The sequence below is a fragment of the Salvelinus namaycush genome, chromosome 5 (genome assembly GCF_016432855.1).
Source record: "Salvelinus namaycush isolate Seneca chromosome 5, SaNama_1.0, whole genome shotgun sequence".
Lineage (NCBI taxonomy): Eukaryota > Metazoa > Chordata > Actinopteri > Salmoniformes > Salmonidae > Salvelinus > Salvelinus namaycush.
The window spans coordinates 49401132-49428409 of record NC_052311.1 but is presented as its reverse complement, the minus strand read 5'-3'; the positions used below and the strand labels follow the sequence as shown (position 1 = coordinate 49428409).

The 27278-nt window shown below is 45.2% G+C and overlaps 1 protein-coding gene across 1 annotated transcript; it reads right to left on the bottom strand.

The window, feature by feature from the left end:
* On the bottom strand, window positions 1-24051 carry LOC120048393 (nuclear receptor subfamily 2 group F member 5). Its single transcript, XM_038994326.1, has 4 exons — window positions 22966-24051; window positions 5525-5805; window positions 4885-5131; window positions 1-2104 (listed from the first exon to the last, which is right to left on the bottom strand). Exons 1-4 carry the CDS (start codon window positions 23330-23332, stop codon window positions 1788-1790), a joined length of 1212 nt encoding a protein of 403 aa, XP_038850254.1. The 5' UTR covers window positions 23333-24051; the 3' UTR covers window positions 1-1787.
* Between the last annotated feature and the right edge of the window lie 3227 nt (window positions 24052-27278).

The following is a 27278-nucleotide window of genomic DNA, read 5'->3' as shown; positions in this document are numbered from 1 at the left end:
TAACTGTGAACAACATATTTTTATTTCAATGAATGGATCCATATTTCCAAACAAAAATAGAGAGAAAAACATACTCTTATAGAAATATTCTGTGAACTAATTTATCAACAGACAGTCCTGCTCTCCAAGGTCCCAATGGCTTTCAAATCCCAATAATTGTTGCTGATACCCCAGTGCCACGTTAAAAAACAGACTGGTCGTCCAACAATCAGTGTTGCCTTGCAGCCGTCATCAATTGATGGTAACACAAACACATAATAATATCTATGCTAAATCACAGTAGATGACCATTGTAACTTTAATGGAGGTTTGGAGGTTAGTGATACAATGTCCTAGTATGCTGCTTGAATGACAATTGAATTGAGGTGGCCTCTACCCTACATGACAATGTCATGTGGAGGACATATTGCCTGTCATAACAGGTCACTTCAGATTATGGCACAGTCATAAAATAAATGCTCAGTGACAAAATCTTGTTCTAAGGCAAGTACAACTAGAGTTTTCAAATGCTTATTGATCCAGGCTCCATAACAATTTACATTTTTCACAAAAACATCAAATGTGATTGTGACATGAAACTAACAGGGATTAACTGGCATGTGTTATGTCATTCCTATGACAGCATTATGTAGATGTTATGAAGGGATACTTGTATGATATTCCGCTTTGAAACAGTGGCGGAAGTACACTGACCATTACCAGTTAGTGGCCCTGTAGTTTTGACCTCAAAATGGCGGCTGAGGAAGAATCTACCAGTGCTGTGTTTATGATGGGAGTAGGTCAAGTGTGAGTTCTGGATAGTTTCACATTGCAAGTGCCTATTTTTTTATATATATTTTTTGCAACTTCCCACACCCTCTGACATCAAATTATAGACAAAACAAAAGGTATTTTTGTCACCACTACCACAAAGACAATCCAAACAATTAATATCCATGTTCCACTTTGATGCAGGCTGTTGATAGGTGTTTTGCCCTGGGTGAGGCGTGATTCTCTGTTTCCTACTGATAGTGGCATGTCTGTCCTGTCCTGTCTGTCCTGTCTCCCCACCCTGAACCTGAGCTAGTCTCAACATACCCCTTAACGTGGATGTCTATGAGTCAATGTCTTACATATGGACACAATCATGAATTTCTCTCATTATAAACAGTGCTAATACACACACACACACGCACAATAAATGTCTTCTGAAAATTCCAAGGAAATTTGGCATTCATTTTTTAATGGCTTCTGGTTTATTAAAAAATAATTGGTTGATGAAGAACCTTTGGCCTGGCTCTCTCGGTCAAGCAGTTCTATCGGCAAAGGCCTTGCTCTAAATCGCCAGACGGTGGAGATTCTTGGACACGTCTCCTTTAGATGCAAGTACAGTGCCGACAATAGAATGACTGCGTCGCCAGTAGCCGCAACCGCTTCGAGTCCAAGACTGACAAAATTGCCTTTAACGGCGTGAGTCCTACAGAACTGCAGGAGAACGGCGCAAAAACCCTTCTGCCAGCCGGCCCGTCTAGTGCCACCTCACAAACGTGGCGATGGCGAAGTAGGAGGGGCCATGGCAGCCACTAAGTCTCTATGTTGGCTGTGGTCAACTGGAGAAGAGGCGTGTGAATGGCTGGATTGGTGAATGGGGGGAGGGGTGTGGTGAGATAATCAGGTGGTCGGTCTGCTTTTTGGCAGAATGGTGGTGGTCTTCCAGGGGATGGATGGAGGAGATAAACGGAGGGAGGGATTGAGGGATGGTCGATGAAGGCTGGATGAAGAGCTGAATACGCAGCAACTCGTCTTCCTCAGGGCCCGTTCTCGTTGTAGTGGAGGGAGATGGGGCGGTCGCGCTGCACAGGCATGTAGGGCCAGTTGTAGCTGGAGCCGGAGAGGAGCATGTCGCGCAGCAGCGTCTCGATGGGCGTCTTGCCCACCAGGCGCACAAAGAAGAGTTGCTCGATGACGGGCGAGGAGACGATGCGGAGGGAGGGCAGCCGCAGGAGCAGGCGGCCGAAGCGGTTGGGCTGGCTGGGGTACTGGTTCCTCACATACTCCTCCAGGGCACACTGGGACTTCTCCTGGATGCTCTCCACGTGGGCCACATCCGACAGGCCCATGGCATCTGAGAAGGGGAGGAGAAGGTTAGGCGTTGATGAGTTTCTGGTTCATTATGGTTTTGATGAGTTGACCTAACACTGAATTGCAATGTGAAATTGTGTCTAGCTACGTACATACATTAGAGCTGAAATGTCAGTATCCCTATGTAAATATGTCATTCAATCTGGTGGAATACAATTCCCTTTGCCTTCAGTTGTGGGTCGAGGTTTTGTCCATGCTCTCACACCTCCACTAGCACCGGTCCCTGGTGTGAGTCTCACACCTTCCCTAGCACCGGTCCCTGGTGTGAGTCTCACACCTCCCCTAGCACCGGTCCCTGGTGTGAGTTTCACACCTCCCCTAGCACCGGTCCCTGGTGTGAGTCTCACACCTTCCCTAGCACCGGTCCCTGGTGTGAGTCTCACACCTCCCCTAGCACCGGTCCCTGGTGTGAGTCTCACAACTCTCTAGCACCGGTCCCTGGTGTGAGTTTCACACCTCCCCTAGCACCGGTCCCTGGTGTGAGTTTCACACCTCCCCTAGCACCGGTCCCTGGTGTGAGTCTCACACCTCCCCTAGCACCGGTCCCTGGTGTGAGTCTCACACCTCCCCTAGCACCAGTGTGTGTCTAGTTCCTGGTGTGAGTTTCACACCTCCCCTAGCACCGGTCCCTGGTGTGAGTCTCACACCTCTCTAGCACCGGTCCCTGGTGTGAGTCTCACACCTCCCCTAGCACCAGTCCCTGGTGTGAGTCTCACACCTTCCCTAGCACCGGTCCCTGGTGTGAGTCTCACACCACACAGAGAGTGTGTTGACTGTGTGTGATACTTTTCACACCCTTCGAGCTCCGTGGTTATGGGGTCAGAGATGGGCGAACTCAAAACAAAGTCCCATTTAGTGTACAGCACGGTACTGTACTGCACGTTCAGTACTACTGTGCCAGTGTTTCTGTCCCCAGTATGAACCTTGTTTAAAGGCTGCATCGAACAGTGAGGGTAATTTTCTCCCAAGTGCTTTACTCTAGTGTGCAGCAGAAGGACTGGGACAGGATCTTTTACCCGCCACCCAGCACGCTAGTCCCTTTGTCACAGTACCCTTTAATCGGCCCCCTGCGCAATCTTGGTCCTGCTGAGCTTCAGTTCCGCATAACAAAATATTAATATGCCTCATATTTTTGTCACAGAGGGCCCCCCCCAAGGGGAGTATAACTGCAAATTCTGACACATTTCCCACTTTGAGGGCAGGTGTGTAGTTTTTTAGCTATCTGCCATTTTAGGGTCTGTGTGAGGCATCAGTGGCTGGGAAAGCAAGGGCTGTCTGTGTGAGGCATCAGTGGCTGGGAAAGCAAGGGCTGTCTGTGTGAGGCATCAGTGGCTGGGAAAGCAAGGGCTGTCTCTGTGAGGCATCAGTGGCTGGGAAAGCAAGGGCTGTCTGTGTGAGGCATCAGTGGCTGGGAAAGCAAGGGCTGTCTGTGTGAGGCATCAGTGGCTGGGAAAGCAAGGGCTGTCTGTGTGAGGCATCAGTGGCTGGGAAAGCAAGGGCTGTCTGTGTGAGGCATCAGTGGCTGGGAAAGCAAGGGCTGTCTGTGTGAGGCATCGGTGGCTGGGAAAGCAAGGGCTGTCTGTGTGACTGAACCCCCGCATGCAACTCCGACACCTTCACAGGCATCCTTCACAGGCATCCTTCACAGGCACCACTTCCCTTTGTCTGGCTCCCTGGGCACACACAGCCACACTCTGGGGATGAAGATGGTGGCAGTGGTAAGATGGGCGCTCTTTGATTCGGGGTGATGGAACTGGGATATAGGGTGGAATGTCTGTGGGCGGAGGTGAGAAGGGGTATTGAGAGTTTGTCTGTCCTTGTTAGCTCATGCAGGCAGGTCTCGATGGGGGGGCCTGGTCAACGACTGGTCTGTCTATCTCATTGTGTGTACGTGCACGTGTGTGTGTGTGTGCATGTGTGTTGGCTGGAGATGTGGGACGGATCACATGGATGCTCAGGGCTACAGGGGTTATGTAGGTCAGGGCCTGGGCTGTGGCGAATCCCCCTTGTCGCTGCAACCCACCATGAATAATTCAAGCACAGTGGTGGGGGCAGGGGTGAGAGGGCTGGGGTTTGGAGAGGAGGAAAGGGGAGGGGCTGCCTGACTGGTTTCAATAATAGATGGAAGCGTGAAGGAGAAGAGGGTGATGAAATAAATGAGAAGAGCGAAGGGGTTCTTCAGCCATCCAAATGGAAGACTGCGGGCCAGAGCTAGGTACATGCAAAGTGATTCTGACAAGCTGTGTGATGGAGACGAGGAAAAGGGCGATCGACAGGAAACAAAAAGCAAGACCTCAGAGTTGGGTTCTCTCACATTCATACCCCCTGGGTCATAAACAATGAATCCTCAACACATCCCAATCCCAGATCTGACAGCATTCTGGGTGGTGTAGAATAACCATGACTACCTACTGTGCCTCATACAGTGGAAAAAGTGGTGTATCAAAGCAATAAGCAAACTATTGTTTTTATATTGCTATTTCACCAATATCTACGCTTCTTTATCTCATATAAGTAGTCTATCCATGGTAATATTCGTATGGTATCCATACATTATTGATACATTGTTTACAAAGGCATTGTTAACCACTTGGTTGTTAACCACATGCTGTACTGCAGACTCTATACGTCTACTAACTTATCTGGAGTGACCACTATTACCTATATGTGTAGTTCCGCACAAAATACAACACAAACTATCCTACAGATAGACATAAACAAAGACATATAGAAACAGAAACCACTAAAGTCAACGCCACTCACCGGAAGTGAAGAGCACGATGGATTTGAGGCAGGAGTACTCAGCTGTGTCCACCTGCAGAACCTTCAGTTTCTCCACCTGCTCCTGGAACACCCGGATGTGGTCCATGAACGCCACCACGCGCTCCGCAGACATGGGCGATGCGTGCAAGCCAGCCGCCGCCAGCAGGGGCGCCACGTGCAGCGGCATGGAGCACTGGGCCGCGTTCAGCACAAAGAGCTCACTCCATGACATGCGCAGGAGCGCCACCTAGGGCACGGGAGGAATGATGGTAGAATTGGTTAGTTCAGAGTAGACAGAGGGTGGTTCTGGGAAACAAGGATAACAGTATTTATCTTCCTTATGCAGATGATTGAGTATGGCAAGTGTTAGTGATATGCTCCAACTTAAAGGCTGCTGACCCCACAATTGAACCTTTACATGACAAATGCAGACATAGACATATTTGTTCTGGGAAATATCTGTGTTGAGCATTTACAGCTCATCCATAAGGGACTACCCAAATAAAGTGACCACACCACATCTCTAAGCATTCATAATTTCTATTTTCTTGTCAGGCATAACAAAAGATTATAGTCAGGCATAAAAAAAAGATCTAGTCAGGCATAGTTTCTAGTCAGGAATCAGGGTGGTCCTCCTCACCTGGTCCATGAGCTGAAGGTCAGGAAAGAAGGGGATGTTCTTGGCCCACTCCACAGCGCTGAAGAGCAGCCGTGCGGCCAGCTCGCAGATGTTCTCGATGCCCATCAAATTGTTTCCCTGCATGCACTGGGACCCGTAGCGGGATGTGGGGTAGGGCTCTGCGCGCAGCAGCAGAGAGATGAATCCTGATAGGTAGGGCTGCCCATTGTAAGGGTCGCTGCCATTGGTCAGGTACTGACCCGGGCTAGACTGGGAGTTGGACATGCGGCCTCTCTGGACAGCTGAGGGAGAGAGAGAAAGAAAGAAAGGGTTAAGAGAATAAGGAGATATGGCATTTGAATTTTATGAGCAAAATACATTTTCCCTCTTTTGACATTTCATAGGCGAATACTCAAGTGCTAGAAGCTAATTGTTTGGTGTGGTGCAGGTACAGTAGGAGCTAACTTGGTTAGACTACTGTACCTTTCATTCATTCATGTGGCTGCACTCTATCCACCTATCCTAAGAGATTTTATTTCAATCCAGGCTGGCACAGTTACAGTAACATTTAGGACCGGAAGCTTCTCTGTCATCACGTCGTCATTACTGCATCCAGCACTAACCTGCTTGATTTAGTAGGCTGCAATTACGACCGTGTCATAAAGCACCATCTAGAGGCACTCAAACGAGTCTGCTCTTTCTCATTGGGAACATATAGGGCCAAATCACACTGGGGCTAGCAGCTAAAAGACATGTCATGGCGGGTGCCTGGGGAGAGGAGGAAGGAGAGTGGAGGTTGGAGGTGGGGGGTGCAAAGTGTGGAGAAACGGGGGGTAATTTCTGCGGCTCTAAATGTGTCGGCACTCTGTCTCCTGACCGGCAGACCCCGGTGCCGTGCATCAATGAGTAATGGCAACCAGCAGCCAGTAAAGACACTACGGTTCTTCACACCTCTGCCACCCCCCTCCCCCCCACTGCCAAATGGCTCAGCCGAAGAGGGCACGCAGAGGCTAAGCACACATCCCCACCCCCGCCGAACTATGATGTGGCGGCTCAAAGCCCATTTGGAAAACACCTGTTCAGTCATCCCCGCTGTCTGACTAATAACTCCATCTACAGTTACAGAACGAGGGAGGGAGAGAGAAGGAGAGAGAGAGTACGAGAAAGGGAGGGGAGGGGAGGTAAGGGAAGCGAAGCGAAGGGAGAAAGAGAAAGGTGATGAGGGAAGGTAGAGGTAGTGACAGAATGAGAGATAGAAAAGGGTAACAGAGAGAGGAGCAAGAGAAAAGAGTGTAGGAGAGAGGGGTGAGAGAGAGAGAGAGAGAGAGAGAGAGAGAGAGAGAGAGAGAGAGAGAGAGAGAGAGAGAGAGAGAGAGAGAGAGAGAGAGAGAGAGAGAGAGGGGGGCTAGGGTTTAGAAAATACTTTGAAACTCAGCATCACCTGTCCTTCGACACAATAGCTGTGAAAATTGAATACACTACAGTGTATCAAAGACAGGTCAAATCACTCAAGAACATAGTAAGTCAATAGATACGTCCATAGAATTTCAAGACTGTTGACTGATTAGAAAAACGTTTGAGTTTGTGACCAAAAAATACTGGTCTCCCTTGAACTCAAGCAACTTCTGTCCCAGGGAAAGAATGTTGTCTCATTTTGCAAACAACAACGCAGCGTACAGAGACAGCATTGAACAATGGGCCATACCATGTCACTCACAAAAAAAAACTCCTGGTCGAACTCAAACCTGAACTTTTTTCTAGAGCACTGTTGTCCTTCATCAGAGGTTAGTATGTTATAACTATCTGATTTTTTTTTTATTATCAATGCATCATAATGATTAATGCCATAATCCACCAGATGCCAAATCGACCACATCCACTTGTCTTCTGAAAGGCCTCTTTGAGGAGGTTGTGTGTGAATGCATGAGTCGAAATGATGCATCAAAAGCATCTCTATGTGAATGAGCAAGGGAAATGAATGAGACAGGGAGAGAAGGGCATAGACAGGGTAAAAGGGAGAGGGAGAAAGACAGTGAGTGGCATTGGATGAGAGAGAGAGAGAGAGAGAGAGAGAGAGAGAGAGAGAGAGAGAGAGAGAGAGAGAGAGAGAGAGAGAGAGAGAGAGAGAGAGAGAGTGTCACGGCCGTTGAAAGAAGTGGACCAAAGTGCATTTCCTTTTTATTTAAAATGTCGCCAACAAAACAACAAACGGAAAAAACAACCGTGAAGCTTACGGGGCATTAGTGCCACAAACAAAGTTAATTACCCACACTGAAAGGAGGGAAAAGGGCTACCTAAGTATGATTCCCAATCAGAGACAACGATAGACAGCTGTCCCTGATTGAGAACCATACCCGGCCAAAACATAGAAATAAAGAAATATAGAAAACAAAACATAGAATGCCCACCCCAAATCACACCCTGACCAAACCAAATAGAGACATAAAAAGGCTCTCTAAGTTCAGGGTGTGACAGTACCCCCCCCCCCCCCCCCCCCCTCCCCCAAAGGTGCGGACTCCGGCCGCAAAACCTGAACCTATAGGGGAGGGTCTGGGTGGGCATCTATCCGCGGTGGCGGCTCTGGTGCGGGACGTAGACCCCGCTCCACCTCTGGCTCACCCCACTTTGGTGGCACCTCTGGTGCGGGGACCCTCGTTGCGGGCCCCAGACTGGGGACCCTCGTTGCGGGCCCCAGACTGGCGACCCTCGTTGCGGGCCCCGTACTGGGGACCCTTGTTGCGGGCCCCGGACTGGGGACCCTCGTTGCGTGCCCCGGACTGGCGACCCTCGTTGCGGGCCCCGGACTGGCGAGCCTCGATGGCGGCTCCGGACTGGAGGCCGTCGCTGGAGGCTCCGGACTGGAGACTGTCGCTGGAGGCTCCGGACTGGGGATCATCGCTGGAGGCTCCGGACTGGGGATCGTCGCTGGAGGCTCCGGACTGGGGATCGTCGCTGGAGGCTCCGGACTGGGGATCGTCGCTGGAGGCTCCGGACTGGGGATCGTCGCTGGAGACTCCGGACTGGAGGCCGTCGCTGGAGACTCCGGACCGGGAACCCTCATTACGGGCTTCGTGCCATGACTCCTCACTGGAGGCTTCGTGCCATGGATCATCACTGGAGGCTTCTTGCCATGGATCATCACTGGAGGCTTCTTGCCATGGATCATCACTGGAGGCTTCGTGCCATGGATCATCACTGGAGAATTCTTGCCATGGATCATCACTGGAGGCTTCGTGCCATGGATCATCACTGGAGGCTTCGTGCCATGGATCATCACTGGAGGCTTCTTGCCATGGATCATCACTGGAGGCTTCGTGCCATGGATCATCACTGGAGGCTTCGTGCCATGGATCATCACTGGAGGCTTCGTGCCATGGATCATCACTGGAGGCTTCTTGCCATCGATCATCACTGGATGCTTCGTGCCATGGATCATCACTGGAGGCTTCTTGCCATGGATCATCACTGGAGGCTTTGTGCCATGGATCATCACTGGAGGCTTCTTGCCATGGATCATCACTGGAGGCTTCTTGCCATGGATCATCACTGGAGTGAGGAGACGTATGGGCAGTCTGGTACGTGGAGCTGCCACAGGGCTCACCAGGCTGGGGAAACATACAGGAGGCCTGGTTCTGGCAGCAGGCACAGGACTCACCAGGCTGGGGAGACATACTGGAGGCTTGGTTCTTGGCGGAGGCACCGGATACACTGGGCCGTGGAGGCGCACTGGAGGTCTCGAGCGTAGAGCCTGCACAATCCGTCCTGGCTGGATGGTTATCTTCGCCCTGCACATGCGGGGTGCTGGCACAGGACGCATTGGGCTGTGCAGACGCACCGGAGACACCCTGCGCAGAGCCGGCGCAGGATATCCTGGGCCGAAGAGACGCACTGGAGACCAGGCGCGCTGAGTCGGCACCATCCGTCCTGGCTGGATGCTCACCCTAGCCCGGCAGATGCGGGGAGCTGGGATGTAGCGCACCGGGCTGTGAACGCGCACTGGAGACACCGTGCGCTCCACCACATAACACGGTGCCTGACCAGTATCACGCTTCTTCCCACGGTAAGCACGAGGAGTTGGCTCAGGTCTCCAACCTGACTCAGACAATCTCCTCGTTTGCCTCTCGGGCTTCCGTGCTACCCGTTTCCCCTCGTAACGCTGGGCCCCTTTACTCGCTGCCTCCGCCTTCCTCGATGCTTCCACCTGCTCCCACGGCAGGCGATCCTTTCCAGCCAGGATCTCCTCCCATGTCCAGGATCCTTTGCCGTCCAGGATGTCCTCCCATGTCCAGTCCTCCTGAAAACGCTGCTCCCCCTTACCACGCTGCTTGGTCCTTTGGTGGTGTGTAGTTCTGTCACGGCCGTTGAAAGTAGTGGACAAAAGTGCAGCGTGGATTTTCTTTTTATTTAAAATGTCGCCAACAAAACAACAAATGAAAGAAACAACCGTGAAGCTTACGGGGCATTAGTGCCACAAACAAAGTTAACTATCCACACTGAAAGGAGGGAAAAGGGATACCTAAGTATGATTCCCAATCAGAGACAACGATAGACAGCTGTCCCTGATTGAGAACCATACCCGGCCAAAACATAGAAATAAAGAAACATAGACACCCTGACCAAACCAAATAGAGACATAAAAAGGCTCTCTAAGGTCAGGGCGAGAGAGAGAGAGAGAGAGAGAGAGAGAGAGAGAGAGAGAGAGAGAGAGAGAGAGAGAGAGAGAGAGAGAGAGAGAGAGAGAGAGAGAGAGAGAGAGAGAGAGAGAGGATGTAGGGACAGATTTGAATGCCTGCCATAATCGATTTACGATTTCTAATTGGTCGGCGGTGACCTAGTGTGGTTGGAAAGACTGGCAAACAGTGGGCCCAAACAACTAAAGAGCCTAAAACCCCAAACAGAAAGACCATGGCACTACATCTAACATCATGGTACATAAATAAGGCAGACGGGAGAAAAGGGCACGAAACATGTATCATGGGCGATTTCAGCCGTGACTTTTAAAAAACGCCAAAACATAGAAATAAAGAAACATAGACACCCTGACCAAACCAAATAGAGACATAAAAAAGGCTCTCTAAGGTCAGGGCGAGCGAGCGAGCGAGCGAGAGAGCGAGAGAGAGAGAGAGAGAGAGAGAGAGAGAGAGAGAGAGAGAGAGAGAGAGAGAGAGAGAGAGAGAGAGAGAGAGAGAGAGAGAGAGAGAGAGAGAGAGAGAGAGAGAGAGAGAGAGAGAGAGAGAGAGAGAGAGAGAGAGAGAGAGAGAGAGAGGATGTAGGGACAGATTTGAATGCCTGCCATAATCGATTTACGATTTCTAATTGGTCGGCGGTGACCTAGTGTGGTTGGAAAGACTGGCAAACAGTGGGCCCAAACAACTAAAGAGCCTAAAACCCCAAACAGAAAGACCATGGCACTACATCTAACATCATGGTACATAAATAAGGCAGACGGGAGAAAAGGGCACGAAACATGTATCATGGGCGATTTCAGCCGTGACTTTTAAAAAACACCACCACAGCGAGTCACGGAGAGTGTGTGACGGTGGAGTTAAGCACGCCTCATCTTACCAAGGCTGTCCTTATTTGGCCTTTAGTCACTGCTAGAAGTACAAGACAGTTGAGCAAACTATTGTAGGTAAATACAATTAAGGACTATCTGCTACTGTAAAAGGTCATAGTCAGGGGCTATGTACTAGAAGCATGACAGATTTGGCACAGCCTCATTGTCAACTGAGATAAGTGGTATAATGGTTTTCATGTAGTCCCTTAAAAGTCTGCTAACAAAAAACACAACATACTGTAACATTCAAAACACAGATACACACAAAAATAGTGTACCGATTTTCGTCGTCGGATGAAGAGTAGTCGGACCAAAGCGCAGCGTGGTAAGTGTTCATGTTATATATTTATTAAAACAGAACACTAAACAAAAATAACAAAGAGAATGAACGAAAATGAAACAGTCCTGTAAGGTGAAGACACACAAAACAGAAACAACTACCCACAAACACCAGGTGGGAAAAGGATACCTAAGTATGGTTCTCAATCAGAGACAACAATAGACAGCTGCCTCTGATTGAGAACCACACCCGGCCAAACACATAGAAATAGAAAACATAGAACAAAAACATAGAATGCCCACCCCAACTCACGCCCTGACTAAACCAAAATAGAGACATAAAAAAGAAAGTAAGGTCAGGGCGTGACAAATAGCTTCTTTTTTTACAGTAAAGCAGTATGTATTGTGTAAGCCCGCTCAGAGAGGAGTGTCTGATGAGTGGGTGACATTCATGTGTTATTCCTGTGCTTCTCACAGATTCCTTTAGCTTGGGTTGAACTCTGAACTCTGGGGTCACTGCTCTCACTCTGCACACAAGGGTAACAGCGAAGCACCAACCCCCGGGCAAAAAGTCAAACCATTTACCCGTAGTCAAATACAAATACACAGAGGAAAGGGGGACAAGGCTGTGAGAAAGATGTGGAGAGAAAGAGAGGAAGAAAGGGTGAGAAGAAAGGAGAGAAAAAGAGGTTGAGAAAGAAGATGAAGGTGAGTGTAAGGGGAGAGAATTGAGAAATAGGGGGATGAAGTGAAATAAACCAGTGGTTCCCAAACTGTGGGGCGCGCCCCCAAAGGGTCGGAGAGGGAGGACGCGGGGTCCCCCCCACAAAAATAAATAAATTAAGGAACTCAGTCCGGCTTTAAACATACTCTTGAAAGTTGTAATAGTAGAATGCACAAGGTGCAATTTCAAAATTGGGTAGTGCATCATCAGTTCCTCTTGACATGTTAGTCATTGCATACCTTAGAGACCTATAAATATCACATGAATACACATTAGACATGGCAAAATGCGTAGAATTGCAGGAAATAAGCTTTAAACATACAAAATTCTCTCCACCAACAAGAGGGCTGTGAACAGTCTGTATCATGAACAGTGCTTGTGCCCATAGAAATAGACGTGGCGTGTTGCATGCGGGGGCGGCACGGGATATTCCTCAATGCTGGAAGGGGGGGGCCATAGTAAAAAAGTTTGGGAACCCTTGAAAGAGACAATGGGATCGAGGAAGAGGGAGGGAGACACAGAGTGAAGTATGACATTGTATGGAAAGGGAGAGGCAACGGGTAAAGAGACAGGGAAAAAGAGAGATTCAGACAGACGGGGATGGAGAGAGCTCCCGGTGAGGACGCTCAGATGCATTAGCTGCAAACGTAGCCCCTTTAATATCCACCCAGTCACGTTGGCGCTGCTTTGATGAAGCAGATGTGAATTAATAACAGAAATGCACCCTGCACGAAGGAGTGGTCTGGTTTTCTATCTATTCGATCACACAACAAGCTATGCTATAAAAGCGACTCAATCATTTTCATTACATTGAGCTTAAAACTCAATGGCTGTTTCTCACGAAAATTGGTGTAAAGTCACCTGGACTCAGAAACAATACTTCAAAATGTAACAATGGACATGGATAACGCTAGACTTAATGTAAAGCCTAGCCTTTCATATTGTAGCAATAGGCTAACCTGGCTATTGTACAGACAAGAGAGAAAATGAGAGACTCAACAAAGAAATATGACAATATGACAAGCAATGTATCGTGAACTGTAGTCTATTCACCTTGAGGTGTCAAACGAAGCCCATCTCTGCAGAGTGAGCTCTATTCCTCCACACATATCCCCCTCCTCTAAAATATTAAATGCTAGCCTTGGGGATATCAGAATGGGAAACGACTAGTGCCTCAGCTCTATGGTGTCTTCGTGGCCTATCACTTCAATGGAGGCTGCTTTCTGGCAGTGAATAATGGCAAGGCCTCTGTCAATATGGAAGCCATGGTGCTGGAACCTCACAGACAGCTTGGACTGGGGAGAGTGAATTAGCCTAGTAGCTTTACGTAAAGAGACCTATTCTAACATGTCAATAAACTATGACAGTATTGTAATAGGGAAATGTTTTAGCGGGCCAGAGTTTAGGGGGCAAACTAGTTTTGGTTTTTGATTGCCTGCTCATACAAACTGGACAATGTGTATGGATTAGTCAATAAAGGCAGTCAGTTAGCGAGCCGTGGTACTTACTCAATAGAGTCAACCTCACATTTGGACCTTGAACATGTCCATTATTAATGTTTAGTTTCTGGTTCCCGTTGACCTACAGTATATCCGTCTCTGTGTTTGGTTGGTGTGAACCAAGGGTCACCAACCGTACCAATCCTATGTATGAGTAACTGAATATCAATATACAGGACTTTCCCTGTGTTATTTACCATTGAGGGACACACACTAGGAGTCACAATTGAGATAATCTGTCTTTGAATGTTCTGTCTATGAACAGTCATAACTATGTACTTACTATGAACAATCTAAAGCAGGGGTCTCTAGCAGGTCGATAGCGAGCTACCAGTAGCTCGCAGCCCACCTTTGAGTAAATTGCCGAACAATTCTGCAAGTACATGCAATTTTCACGTGTTCCACGGCAAACTGTCATAAACAAATCTCAGAAGTATCAGACACCACAAGCTCCCAGCTACTATTTATTGACATTATCACACCCCTAGTTAGTCACTATTGGCTTAAAAAGCCAAACCTAACACTATCTGCCAATTAATGTCCAGCAATATTGCTCCTGTCTGTCTATGTGGTGCGTTTGTCAACCACTCAGTGTGTAGCCAGCTGATGTGATAACCGTCTTGTGGGTTGACAGAAATACTTCCCCCCCAATCAAATCAAATCAAATGTTATTTACCACATGCGCCCGAATACAACAAGTGTAGACTTTACCGTGAAATGCTTACTTACAAGCCCTTAACCAACAGTGCAATTCAAGAAGAAAATATTTACCAAGAAGGCTAAAATAAAAAGTTATAATAAAAAGTAACACAATAAGAATAACAATAACGAGGCTATATACAGGGGGCACCGGTACCGAGTCAGTGTGCAGGGGTACAGGTTAGTTGAGGTAATCTGTACATGTAGGTGGGGGCGAAGTGACTATGCATACGTAACAGACAAACAGCGAGTAGCAGCAGTGTACAAGGGGGAGAGAGATGTCAATGTAAATTGTCCAGTGAAGATTTTTATGAATTGCTCAGCAGTCTAATGGCTCGGGGGTAGAAGCTGTTGAGGAGCCTTTTGGTCCTACACTTGGCGCTCCGATATTGCTTGCCGTGCGGTAGCAGAGAAAACAGTCTATAACTTGGGTGACTGGAGTCTCTGACAATTTTATGGGCTTTCCTCTGACACCGCCTATTATATAGGTCCTGGATGGCAGGAAGCTTGGCCCCAGTGATGTACTGGGCCGTTTGCACTACCCTCTGTAGTGCCTTACGGTCAGATGCCGAGCAGTTGCCATAACAGGAGGTGATGCAACCGGTCAGGATGCTCTCAATGTTGCAGCTGTAGAACCTTTTGAGGATCTGTGGGCCCATGCCAAATCTTTTCAGTCTCCTGGGGGGGAAAAGGTTTTGTCGTGCCCTCTTCACGACTGTCTTGGTATGTTTGGACCATGATAGTTCATTGGTGATGTGGACACCAAGGAACTTGAAACTCTCGACCCGCTCCACTACAGCCCCGTCGATGTTAATGGGGGCCTGTTCGGCCCGCCTTTTCCTGTAGTCCACAATCAGCTACTTTGTCTTGCTCACATTGAGGGAGAGGTTGTTGTCCTGGCACCACACTGCCAGTTCTCTGATCTCCTCCCTATAGGCCTTCTCATCATTGTCGGTGATCAGGCCTACCACTGTTGTGTCGTCAGCAAAGTTAATGATAGTGTTGAAGTTGTGTTTGGCCACGCAGTCGTGGGTGAAAAGGGAATACAGGAGGGGACTATGTGCACACCCCTGAGGGGCCCCAGTGTTAAGGATCAGCGTGGCAGACGTGTTGTTGCCTACTCTTATCACCTGGGGAGGCCCGTCAGGAAGTCCAGGATCCAGTTGCCGAGGGAGGTGTTTAGTCCCAGATTCCTTAGCTTAGTGATGAGCTTCGTGGGCACTATGGTGTTGAATGCTGAGCTGTAGTCGATGAACAGCCTTCTCACATAGGTGTTCCTTTTGTCCAGGTGAGAAAGGGCGGTGTGGAGTGCGATTGAGATTGCGTCATCTGTGGATCTGTTGGGGTGGTATGCAAATTGGAGTGGGTCTAGGGTGTCCGAGAGGATGCTGTTGATGTGAGCCATGACCAGCCTTTCAAAGCACTTCATGGCTACCAACGTGAGTGCCTCGGGCGGTAATCATTTAGGCAGGTTATCTTCGCCTTCTCGGGCACAGGGACTATGGTGGTCTGCTTGAAACATGTAGGTATTACAGACTTGGTCAGGGAGAGGTTGAAAATGTCATTGAAGACACTTGATAGTTAGTCCGCGCATGCTTTGAGTACACGTCCTGGTAATCCGTCTGGCCCAGTGGCTTTGTGAATGTTGACCTGTTTAAAGGTTTTGTTCACATCGGCTACCGACAGCGTTATCACACATTCATCCAGAACAGCTGGTGCTCTCGTGCATGCTTCAGTGTTGCTTGCCTCGAAGCGAACATAAAAGGCATTTAGCTCATCTGGTAGGCTCGCGTCACTGGGCAATATGCGTCTGGGTTTCCCTTTGTAGTCCGTAATAGTTTTCCAGCCCTGCCACATCCGACGAGCATCAGAGCCGGTGTAGTAGGATTCAATCTTAATCCTGTATTGACGCTTTGCTTGTTTGATGGTTCATCTAAGGGCATAGCGGGATTTCTTATAAGCGTCCGGATTAGTCTCCCGCTCCATGAAAGCGTTAGCTCTAGCCTTTAGCTCGATGCGGATGTTGCTTGTAATCCATGGCTTCTGGTTGGGATACAGTTCAAGTCGGAAGTTTACATACACTTAGGTTGGAGTCATTAAAACTCCATTAAAACTCGTTTTCAACCACTCCACACATTTCTTGTTAACAAACTATAGTTTTGGCAAGTCGGTTAGGACATCTAATTTGTGCATGACACAAGGGATTTTCCCAACAATTGTTTACAGACAGATTATTTCACTTACAATTCACAGTATCACAATTCCATTGGGTCAGAAGTTTACATACACTAAGTTGACTGTGCCTTTAAACAGCTTGGAAAATTCAAAAAAATGATGTCATGGCTTTAGAAGCTTCTGATAGGCTAATTGACATAATTTAAGTCACTTGGAGGTGTACCTGTGGATGTATTTCAAGGCCTACCTTCAAACTCAGTGCCTCTTTGCTTGACATCATGGGAAAATCAAAAGAAATCAGCCAAAACCTCAGAAAAGTAATTGTAGACCTCCACAAGTCTGATTCATCCTTGGGAGCAATTTCCAAACGCCTGAAGGTACCACATTCATCTGTACAAACAATAGTACGCAAGTATAAACACCATGGGACCACGCAGCCGTCATACCGCTCAGGAAGGAGATGCATTCTGTCTCCTAGAGATGGACGTACTTTTGTGCGAAAAGTGCAAATCAATCCCAGAACAACAGCAAAGGACCTTGTAAAGATGCTGGAGGAAACAGGTACAAAAGTATCTATATCCACAGTAAAACGAGTCCTATATCGACATAACCTGAAAGGCCACTCAGCAAGGAAGAAGCCACTGCTCCAAAACCACCATAAAAAAGCCAGACTACGTTTTACAACTGCACATGGGGACAAAGATCGTACTTTTTGGAGAAATGTCCTCTATTCTGATGAAACACAAATAGAACTGTTTGGCCATAATGACGGGTGGTCTAGGATTTTTTTTCCCCTGGTTGCACATGTGACATGTTGGTAAAAATTTGGTTAAACTGATTTAAGTTCGCCTGCATTAAAGTCCCCGGCCACTAGGAGCACCGCTTCTGGGTGAGCATTTTCTTATTTTCTTATGGCCTTATAGAGTTGGTTGAGAGCGGACTTCATGCCAGCTTCGCTTTGCGGTGGCAAATAGACGGCTACAAAAAAATACAGATGAGAACTTTCTTGATAGATAGTGTGGTCAACATCTTATCATAAGGTACTTTACCTCAGGCGAGCAATACCTCTGGACTTTTGTAATATTAGACATCGCACACCAGCAGTTATTGACAAGAAGACACACACCCCTACCCCTCGTCTTACCAAAGGTAGCGTCTCTGTTGTGCCGGTGCATGGAAAATCCTGCCAGCTCTATATTGTCCGTTTTACTTCGCTCAGCCACGTCTCGGTGAAACATAAGATGTTACCGTTTTTAATGTCCCGTTGGTAGGATAATCTTAATAGTAGGGCATCAATTTTATTTTCTAAAGATTGCACGTTAGCAAGGAGAATGGAAGGCATTGTGAGTTTACTCGCTCGCCTCCAGCTTCTCAGAAGGATCCCCAATCTGCGTCCCCTTTTCCGGCATCTTTTCTTCACGCAAAAGGGGTGGGTCTGGGCCTGTTCCAGTGAAATCAGGATATCCTTCTCGTTGGACTCGTTAAAGTAAAATGTTTCTTCCAGTCTGCGGTGAGTAATCGCTTTTCTGATGTCCAGAAGATATTTTCGGTCATAAGAGACAGTAGCAGCAACATTATGATCACAATAAGTAAAAAAATAAGTTACACAAAACGCAAAAAAATTACAAAATTGCACAATTGGTTGAGAGAATGTAATACGTCAGCCATGTTCTTCGGCGCCATCTTCATACAATCCTTCTCAATTAAATGTTAACTGCAAAGTAGGCATACCTGGCAGAAGTATATCACGAGTAAGTATATCATTTGTATCTATTATTTGAAAACTTTGCCATTAAATGAGCATTTGCAGTACAGAACCATCACTAGACCAGCACATTTGACGGCACAATCCTCACTTGCTAGATGTGCAATTAAAGGGACAGATGCACAACTAAAGGGGATATACACCACAAAAAATGAATTTGTTCGTTTTATTCCAAACTTAAAAAAATGGGTATTCTGATTTGATTTAAGCTTTGACATGGACTCAGAACATCCAATTTTGTTGTTTCTCTAAGGATAATTGCAATTTTGAGAGTGAAAAAAAACTGAAAATATAAAATCAGTTGGGAAAATATAAAATAGAATTTGGAAGAAAAATTCTATAGGACCCCCCTTGTTTATTAACCATTATTTTACCAGGTATATTGACAGAAAACATAGCTAGAAAAAAAATTGTAGCTCGCGACATGTTTCATTTTTTAAAAGTAGCTCCCATGCTAGAAAAGGTTGGAGACTTCTGATCTAGAGTGTGTACTCTAATGGACAGTGTGCCTGCCCATGCCAATCTCTGGGTGCATGTCACCATGTGAGTTCATATTTGTGACCATGTCACTATGTGTGGTAGCTGGTAGGGAATGTATTGTATGCATGAGAAGGCTGCTAGTTGTGAATGTAAAATTGTTTATGTGTCAAGTATACAGTGTGTTCTTCGAACGTGTGAATTTGACAAACATCACAGTCTATATTGGTCTTTTTTGGTCTCACTAAGGTCAGAGGAGTACATACGGAACATTTAGACAGCAGAACATGATATGCACTTCACTCCCAACTAGCCCAAGGAACTGTCAGCCAGTTGCACAGATTCACTGTCTCTCTCTTCCTCACTCCTTCCTCATCCCTTAAACCAGTGTTCTACTCTAAGCAGGAATGTCATTGAGAAACATGGAGAGTAGAGATGCCAGAGGTGCCAAACAGGTAGAGCAGCAAAGAGGTAAACATGACCTTTTACATGACTGTTTAGTATAAATCAACCTTTAACACGAGATATTAGATATGTATGTGGGCTGAAATAGAGTGACCTCTCAGTTAAGTTACATACTAAGGGTCACCCTACAGATCAGCTGGACTGTCCAAATAACACTCCTGAATTAGCCACGTACAACACCAGCGAATGTGAAACTTGTCTTAAATAATGCCGATGTGTGTGCGGTATATTTTGGAGCCAGTTACTGCATGGATTGGATCAATTACTCACTCACTTTTTGTACCTTACTAAAAAGCCATGTTTAACAGAATTTCGCCACTAGGGAGTGGTGCATTTTTGGAGAGGGAGGGCAGATGCGGGGCACCAACTTGGTCAACAAGAAAGGTCCACCTAACCACAAACATAACCTGTCAGGTTTGTTTTTATATGCTTTGTTGCTGATATTCTGCTCTATTTGTTTATTTTCACTGGTATAGGCCTCCTACACCATCAATACGTTACTTTTAACAATGTTACCAACAGTAGAAGGGCGTGGGTAAAATCACTGGGGAAGCCAGAAAAAAAGCCATATTACAACCTATGGGTGGTGATAATTGCGTCGTTTGCTCTATAACCTATAATCTGTCCAGTGAAGTCCACAAAGCATTTAGCATGTAACAAACAGTTACATGACCTACAGTATGGTCAAGCAAGCTAATGTTTCTGACATTTTTGGATGACTAAACAACTATTGATTTAGAACCACGAAGAGTTATCGCAAGTCCAAAAGAAAACAGGAGCTACTTCCACTATTCCAGCACCAGTTCAACTTCAACATTTCAACATCATCAATCACCTATGCTTAGTCTAATACAGTGACAACTAAAAGATACAAAAAACGATTTAGTCCAATCATCATAAGCTAAATATGATGTGGCTGTCCATGGTTCCGATTCTGTGTGTGTGTGTGCACGTGCGTGCGTGCAAGTAGAAAAACATGTTGATTCAGCCTACTTGTAGAGAAAGGCCAATGCCATCCTCCTCTCTTTCATGTTGACAAAACAGTCTATCACTCTGTCATACAGTACATGCTTTTATTTATTGTTGTCCTAGGCTACCTGGCTAAAATGTTTGTGTGACAAAACTGCACATTTTAGAGTGGCCTTTTATTGTCCCTGCACAAGGTGCACCTGTGTCATGCTGTTTAATCAGCTTCTTGATATGCCAAACCTGTCAGGTGGATGGATTATCTTGGCAAAGGCGGATTTGCTCATTAACAGGGATGTAAACAAATTTGTGCCATTTTGTTTGAGAAATAAGCTTTTTGTGCGTGTGGAAAATTTCTGGGATCTTTTATTTCAGCTCATGAAACATGGGACCAACACTTTATATTTTTGTTCAGTGTATCTTTTTTCTTGGACAATATTTTGGGGATGCCTGGCTTCCCTTGGCATCCATGAGTACACGCCACTGGTTACCAATCCATGTGTCGAGAATAGTGTGATATTTAGATGATTATTTTGTGCATGGCTTGCATAACACAAGTAGGCAATAGTGCTTTCTTTATATTTGGGAAAATTAAAGAAGATATTTCTGATGACTGTTAAAGACGTGATAGTCCTCTGCTTTAACCCAAGAGCAAACACTTGTTTTTGAATAACTATTACAAAGTTAATTATTGATAGTTTCAACAATCAATTTGAGATTATTTCAAATCCATATTCTGGGCAGGAATGTACATTTGTGTATTTCCAAAATGTTCCAAAATTCACAGGGATTATAACTCAGAAAGCCCAATAGCCTCCTCTCATCAGCCGACCCAGGTGCATTATGTAAAAGAAACATGACTTATGTATGACCTCTGAGGAAGACGAAAAGTAGCTTTGGGGGTGTAGTCTTACTGCTTTCTCGCTGCTACCAGTAAGTTTTTAATGTGATTGCAATGCTGCATTTAAATGTGTGCAATTGGTGCTTCTAGTATTAATTTTCCCCACCATTAGTCTACCTCTGAACTTTTCAGGGCAAATTGTTAGCAGGACTTTATCTTAGGCCCTATTGCCGAGTTAGAAACATATATGTAGACTATTTCACACCAAATAATGCCTCCAATATTTTGGTTATTATAATCTGACTAAAAAGTACATTTGATTTTCTTTTGGTGTTTGAAAATTATTGGTAGGCCTAAAGAAAACATTTAAATATGTTGTATTTACTACCTGACAAAGGTTGCCGTTTAAAAGCATTGTTAACACTTGGTTGTAGTACAACACAAGTCTGCATAACATTTCAATTATAATGATTGATTGAATGTCAATTAGAAAAGGCCTGCATTAACCACGTCGTCATCTTCAATTTAAAACCAACACTTTTAATATTTTAAAGAAGTGCGATTTTTTAAATTGTCCTCAAATGCACTGACACTTACGAAGACACGTCTCTAGGCCTATAATCCACGATGAGGATGAGTCTGTTTTGCGTATGATTGACTTGTACCAATTTAATCAACACTTGAAAGAATTTAGATTTTTTAAATCGTGTTTATGCTGAATAATAGTCTAGACCATATAATAGTAACATAGCAAAACAGTAGTTAATATATAATGTAGCCAAATAATGGTCTGATAACATATTGAGTGTGTCTATGTAGATGAAAGGTCAACAGACTGCGGTGCGTCAGGATATTTCCTCGGGTTCATTCAATCAGAAAGGGCCATGGCCGACTAAATATACCCTGGAGTGCTTTACATGAACCATGTACAGCGTACACACTAGCACACTAACGAGATCCATTGAAGGATCATTTTAGGCGATAGGACGGGTATTTCCACCTGAAATGCATTGTATAGTTCCTTATGACAGAGGCTACTCTATTCAAGACCTCGTTTGTAATAGGCCTGCCTGCTAGATACACTCACACACTGGAAGTTAAACACAGCGTGCTTCATGCACAGAGCGCGCGTCTTCTGTTGACTACAGTCTGTGTGTCTTCTGTCGACTACAGTTTGTGTCACTGTTTGCACTGTTTATGGTCATATCATATGAACCTTTTGGAGTATCCACAACAGGTTGCGTGACCAGGGTTATCAATAATTACAGTATATAATTTGCGATAAAAATCTATTCCAATAAGCTAACAAGGTTGACTCCAGAGTAGGCTACACTGCACTGCACAGCGATGCATGTATTTATGTTTATAGAAATGTATTGTTGGTGGATAACGCATAAAACACAGAGTACAACGACGTCCAGCATGGAGACATGCATGTGCAAAGCTTTTGTGAGGACTTCGAGTGTCTGGTTCGCGTGTTATAATTAACACAACTCGTCTGATTGAACATGACGCAGCAAGGTCCTAGCTGACTGATTAAAAGTGAAACGCAGTGCTTTGCGAACACGTTGCCACTGTTCATCTTTCGCACTAATTGACCCGTTCTTAAACATGCACAATACAATATATGTAGCGGGCCCTCTTGTAGCGAATAGGGTGTCGGGGAGCAAACACCAGAATTAATGGGGAGACAAAGGAAGCCCTTTTCCGAGGGGAGAAAAATAATTGCATACTATGGATTGAATTGGAAATACAAGGATAGACGATCTGAAACAACAAGCATTGCGTTACAGCAGACTACAAATGCCTTTTAGGAGAACTATGACTGATAGAAGCAGGAAATCTATAAGACACGGATATCCATCGTTAAAGCACTTACGTTATATGGTTTCAACTTTACGCACCGATATTCTTGACACCAAACGTCCGCCAAAAACCAATTTGAACATTTTATTAGTTTACATTACATTTACATAAAGGCTACAGTCTTCACCGAATCTAAAATCCTGTCTTACCTTCTCTTCTCATGCCGACTTTGAGGCACTTCTTCAGTCGGCAGTACTGGCACTGGTTTCGATGATGTTGGTCGATGGGACAGTCCCGGTTCCCCCGGCATGTGTAACTGAGGTTCCGTCGCACCGAACGCTTGAAGAAGCTTTTACAGCCCTCGCAGGTGAATTGGCCGTAATGCTTGCCACTGGACTTATCCCCGCACACCATGCAGTCCACGTTGGGGATCTTGTCCCCGGAAAGTGCATCGTTCCCCGGGGTGGAACCAGAGGGGGTTCCCGGTGTTCCGCCAGGCTCCTGACTGCAAATCTGGAGCTGGGACCCGGGATCCGCCGAAATGTTCTCTTGCCACTGGTTTACTACCATTGCCATGCTATCCTAAAACACTTTGGTTGAACAATAGATACAAGTCCAACTCCGTAGCGCGGGGAGGAGATAAGAATCCGTTCTGACGTCTTGGGAAAACAAGGCAGGGCGAAAAGGCGCTTCCCACTTCCTCCAAAAAGTATTTAATATATTCTCAAATAGATTTTCTTAATTAGTTAATCAAATGTCCCTGTCGTAAACGTATCTTCTGTAAACTTCTATCAAAGTTTACGAAGACAGCACGGTATCAACATGACTATTGCGTAAGAATGGAGCCTACTGCCAGTGTTCTCCTCTCCGCAGACATCCATAAACACGCTCTCTCAAAAACTTAAGAGTGTATTTGAAAACTCGACCAACAATACAGCATGTACAGAATGGAGAAGTGGTCGTTAAAATGTCATGTTCATGAATATCGACTGCCTCGAATCTTATTCTGCTTAATATTCGAACTGAACTAAATCAACATCTTCTCTCAATCACAAAAACACAATACTGACCATAGTTCTACCCAATTATGTGATCGGAGTTGTCTTGTGAACTCATACGGACGTGCAATACCAAAAGAAAAGTTGCTTTCGTCCGTCTAACGTTGTGCGCCACGATGAGGTCTGAATAGAAATGTCGATAAACCATGGATGGAGTGCTCTGTGGTAGATGCAGTATGTTTACAAGCAGATATATTTGCCAATCGTGTACTTCACCCGTCGGCAGCCTGTCCCATCTCTGAGAATCATAGTTAGAATTTGGTGAAAGTGACACTAAACAGCCGTGCGTGTAGCCCCCCCCCCCCCCCCCCCCCACCCCATATAAGGCCAAAACTACCATATAAGGCATGACCCCTCCTCTCGTTGAGAACGGTTTTACGCATGAACGGGCAGATTCAATTGGCAAGAGGAGAATAAAGAAGTAAGGCACTCTCCAATTGGGCAGCCGCCGATTAGATATACAGTATGTTCTGGTTGATAGAGTGGCTGTGTTATTACTGTATAGCAGAGAGTAGCTGTATACACAAATCAATGTAGACATAGATCTTGATTTAAAATATATATAATAACACAAAACTGTTAGGCCTCACTCAAAGGGAAAAATGTCTTTATCAAAGTAATAGGCTTATGTCAAATACGTCCACAAACATCAGTCTTTATAAACTTTTCCACTCTAATTTAGCGTTTATTTTCATTGTTTATTTGATGGCTATTGAACTTAGTCATCCCCACCTTAATTTTTACTTTTCTAAAAATGTTTGAATTACTTTTATATCCTACTGATACCACAATGCACTCTTTCTGAATGTTTAATGTTACGCCCACGTTCTGAATGCTATACAGTTTTCACAGTAAGATGATCGATTGTGCCAAACCAAGGTGACAAACTTCTCACCAAGAGACACATATGGAGTGTTGATTTTGTCAGTTTGTTGTGCAGCTAAATTTGCCATCTGGATATCAATGCACAAAAGGCCATAGCAGTAATGAACGATGACTACTGTGTTTTTCTCTAATGGGGTTTTCAAGCTGAAAACAGTAGGGACCTAATTATTTTTCCAGACAGGTCCTGATCTGTCATAGTAATAAGACCATTGTAGATGACAGTCAAGACTAAAAGTAAACTCAACCAAAATAGTACATGTTTTCAACCCTTCACTCTGCGGAATTTGATAACCTAGGCCTGGGTCATGGGATATTAATAGTAGTATATGTAACAGCAATTTGTTAGTGACTTGAACATAGTCAATATCGAAGGTAAGCTATATGCCTAACTCAAATACAAATTAATATTTTCTAACTCCGGCCTAAAATGTCAGAAGTTAATAACAGCATTTAAGCCTAACAACTTTGACAACATCAACAATGTATGTTTTCTCGCAACAGATCTGTGAGTAGATTTTTTCCCCCAGACGTGTCATAACATGCAGAGGGAAAGACTCCTTACATGTCCCCAACCGGTGTGCGCCATAAGTTAGCTTTCATAAGGCCAATAAATTATGGCACATGGAAATGCCATAAACCCGCTATAACTATTCTGACGTGAACTCATTCACACAATTTTAACCTGTGCCATTTAGAAAGCATATTCTATTTAGCTTCATGCTGTTTGAACAGTTGTGCCAGAACAGACCGAACAGCGTGTGTCATTAAGGCTTGGCGCTTTCAGAAATGCAAAGCTCCACACATTTTGCTTTTATGATTTTTATTTTTTCAATAATGAGGATAACTAATCTTTAAAATATCTTAATTACAATGTCATTAGCCAACCTATTGCCGGTGCAGGTTGGTTTGAAAACCATGCGTAAAACCAAATATTCAGTAGGCCTAAAGTATAAACGGAATACAGCCTGGGTTATTCACATTCACATAAATAAGCTGTGCGAACGGAAAAACGTCATTAACGTTGAAGTGATTTCCCCAAAGGAAAAAAGCGCGAAGAGGACGGGACCCCACTTAGCTTTTAGCCAGGTTGAGTGCAGTGCTTCAAGTGCCCCGGGCGAAAAAGTTGGCCTCGCGCTCGGCATAATTGTTGTCACATGTAACCTTACCTGTCTTCCAATTAGCCCCTTGACTCGCTATTAGAGCGTTCCACTGGCTATAGGCTAGTGACCAAGGGCAATTTTTGGTTTGGGGGCCTAATAATTAGGGTGTAATTCTATACATTGAAGGCTTATGAGGAAGGCTGGAGGAGTTATCAAGTAAATGTAATTGAGCAAAGCAACATTTAATGAGGTTCAACCAAAATTGTTATTTAAAAAGAAAATGCATATTATATGTACTCCTCCTCCATTCTTCAACTTAAGTAGATGGACCATTACTAGTTGTATATTATGTTTTCATCGACTTAAGTGAACTGTTGAAATTTGGAACTAGTGAAATTGGATCAGTTTCCATGGCAGATTAATTAGAAGGCATAAAAACGATCCCTGAAATTCTAATTGCATTTATTTGACACATGGTTCGTATACAATAGGTGTATACTAACAGTGAAATGCTTACTTATGAGTCCATTTCTATAAATGCAGAGTTAAAGATAAAGATATAAAATAAAACATAGAAATACTGACAGGAGGAAAAAATTACACAGTAAATAACGAATACCAATGAGTAAAAATAACATGACTATATACAAGGAGTACCAGTACCGAGTCGATGTGTAGTGGTACGAGGTAATTGAGGTAGCTATGGACATATAGGTAGGGATAAAGTGACTAGGCAACAGGATATATAATAGACAGTAGCAGCAGCGTATGTAGTGAGTGTGAAAGTGTATAGGCTGTGTGTGTGTGTGGGTGTATGTAGTGTGCATGTGTGTGTTGGTGTGTCAGCGTAAGTATGTGTGAGTGTGTGGGTTGAGTCAAGTGGGTGTGCATAGCCAGTTCAAGAGTCAGTGCAAAAAAGGGTCAATGCAGGTTAAGATGTGCCACCTATAAAGAGACCTGATTTTATGGACCTTGATAATTGCTTATTAAGATGACAATAACATTTTGGATTGTATTTCTAAACATAAATTAGGGTTATTTTTGTTGTTATTTAGCTGTATGATTGAAATTGATATTACAGCTCATACCAACCTAACCCATGTCAAACTAGTTAGTTCTAAGTGAATGAACCAATACCTTTGCATGTTTAAGTGATAGACTACCACAACAACTGGCGATCAGGTTTGGGTTTAAGGGGTAAGAGGGGTTGGGGGGGGGGTAAACATGACCGCATAGGATTGCCTAGCAAATGCAAAGGCAACAGGTTTACTGGGTCATTTATGGAGGCTCTGACAACGCCAGAGGCCCACAGTGCAATGCTTCTTCTGGCTATGCTAAATATGACCCATTTTCAGAAAGGTGTCCATAAACTGATCAGGTATGTGAGCTGAGTGTGGGGCGAAAATAGAAGTGGGACCTGAATGACCTGTTGGACAGGGCCTCGCTAATCCCCTTAGAGAGACAAGAAGTGGTGTTTGG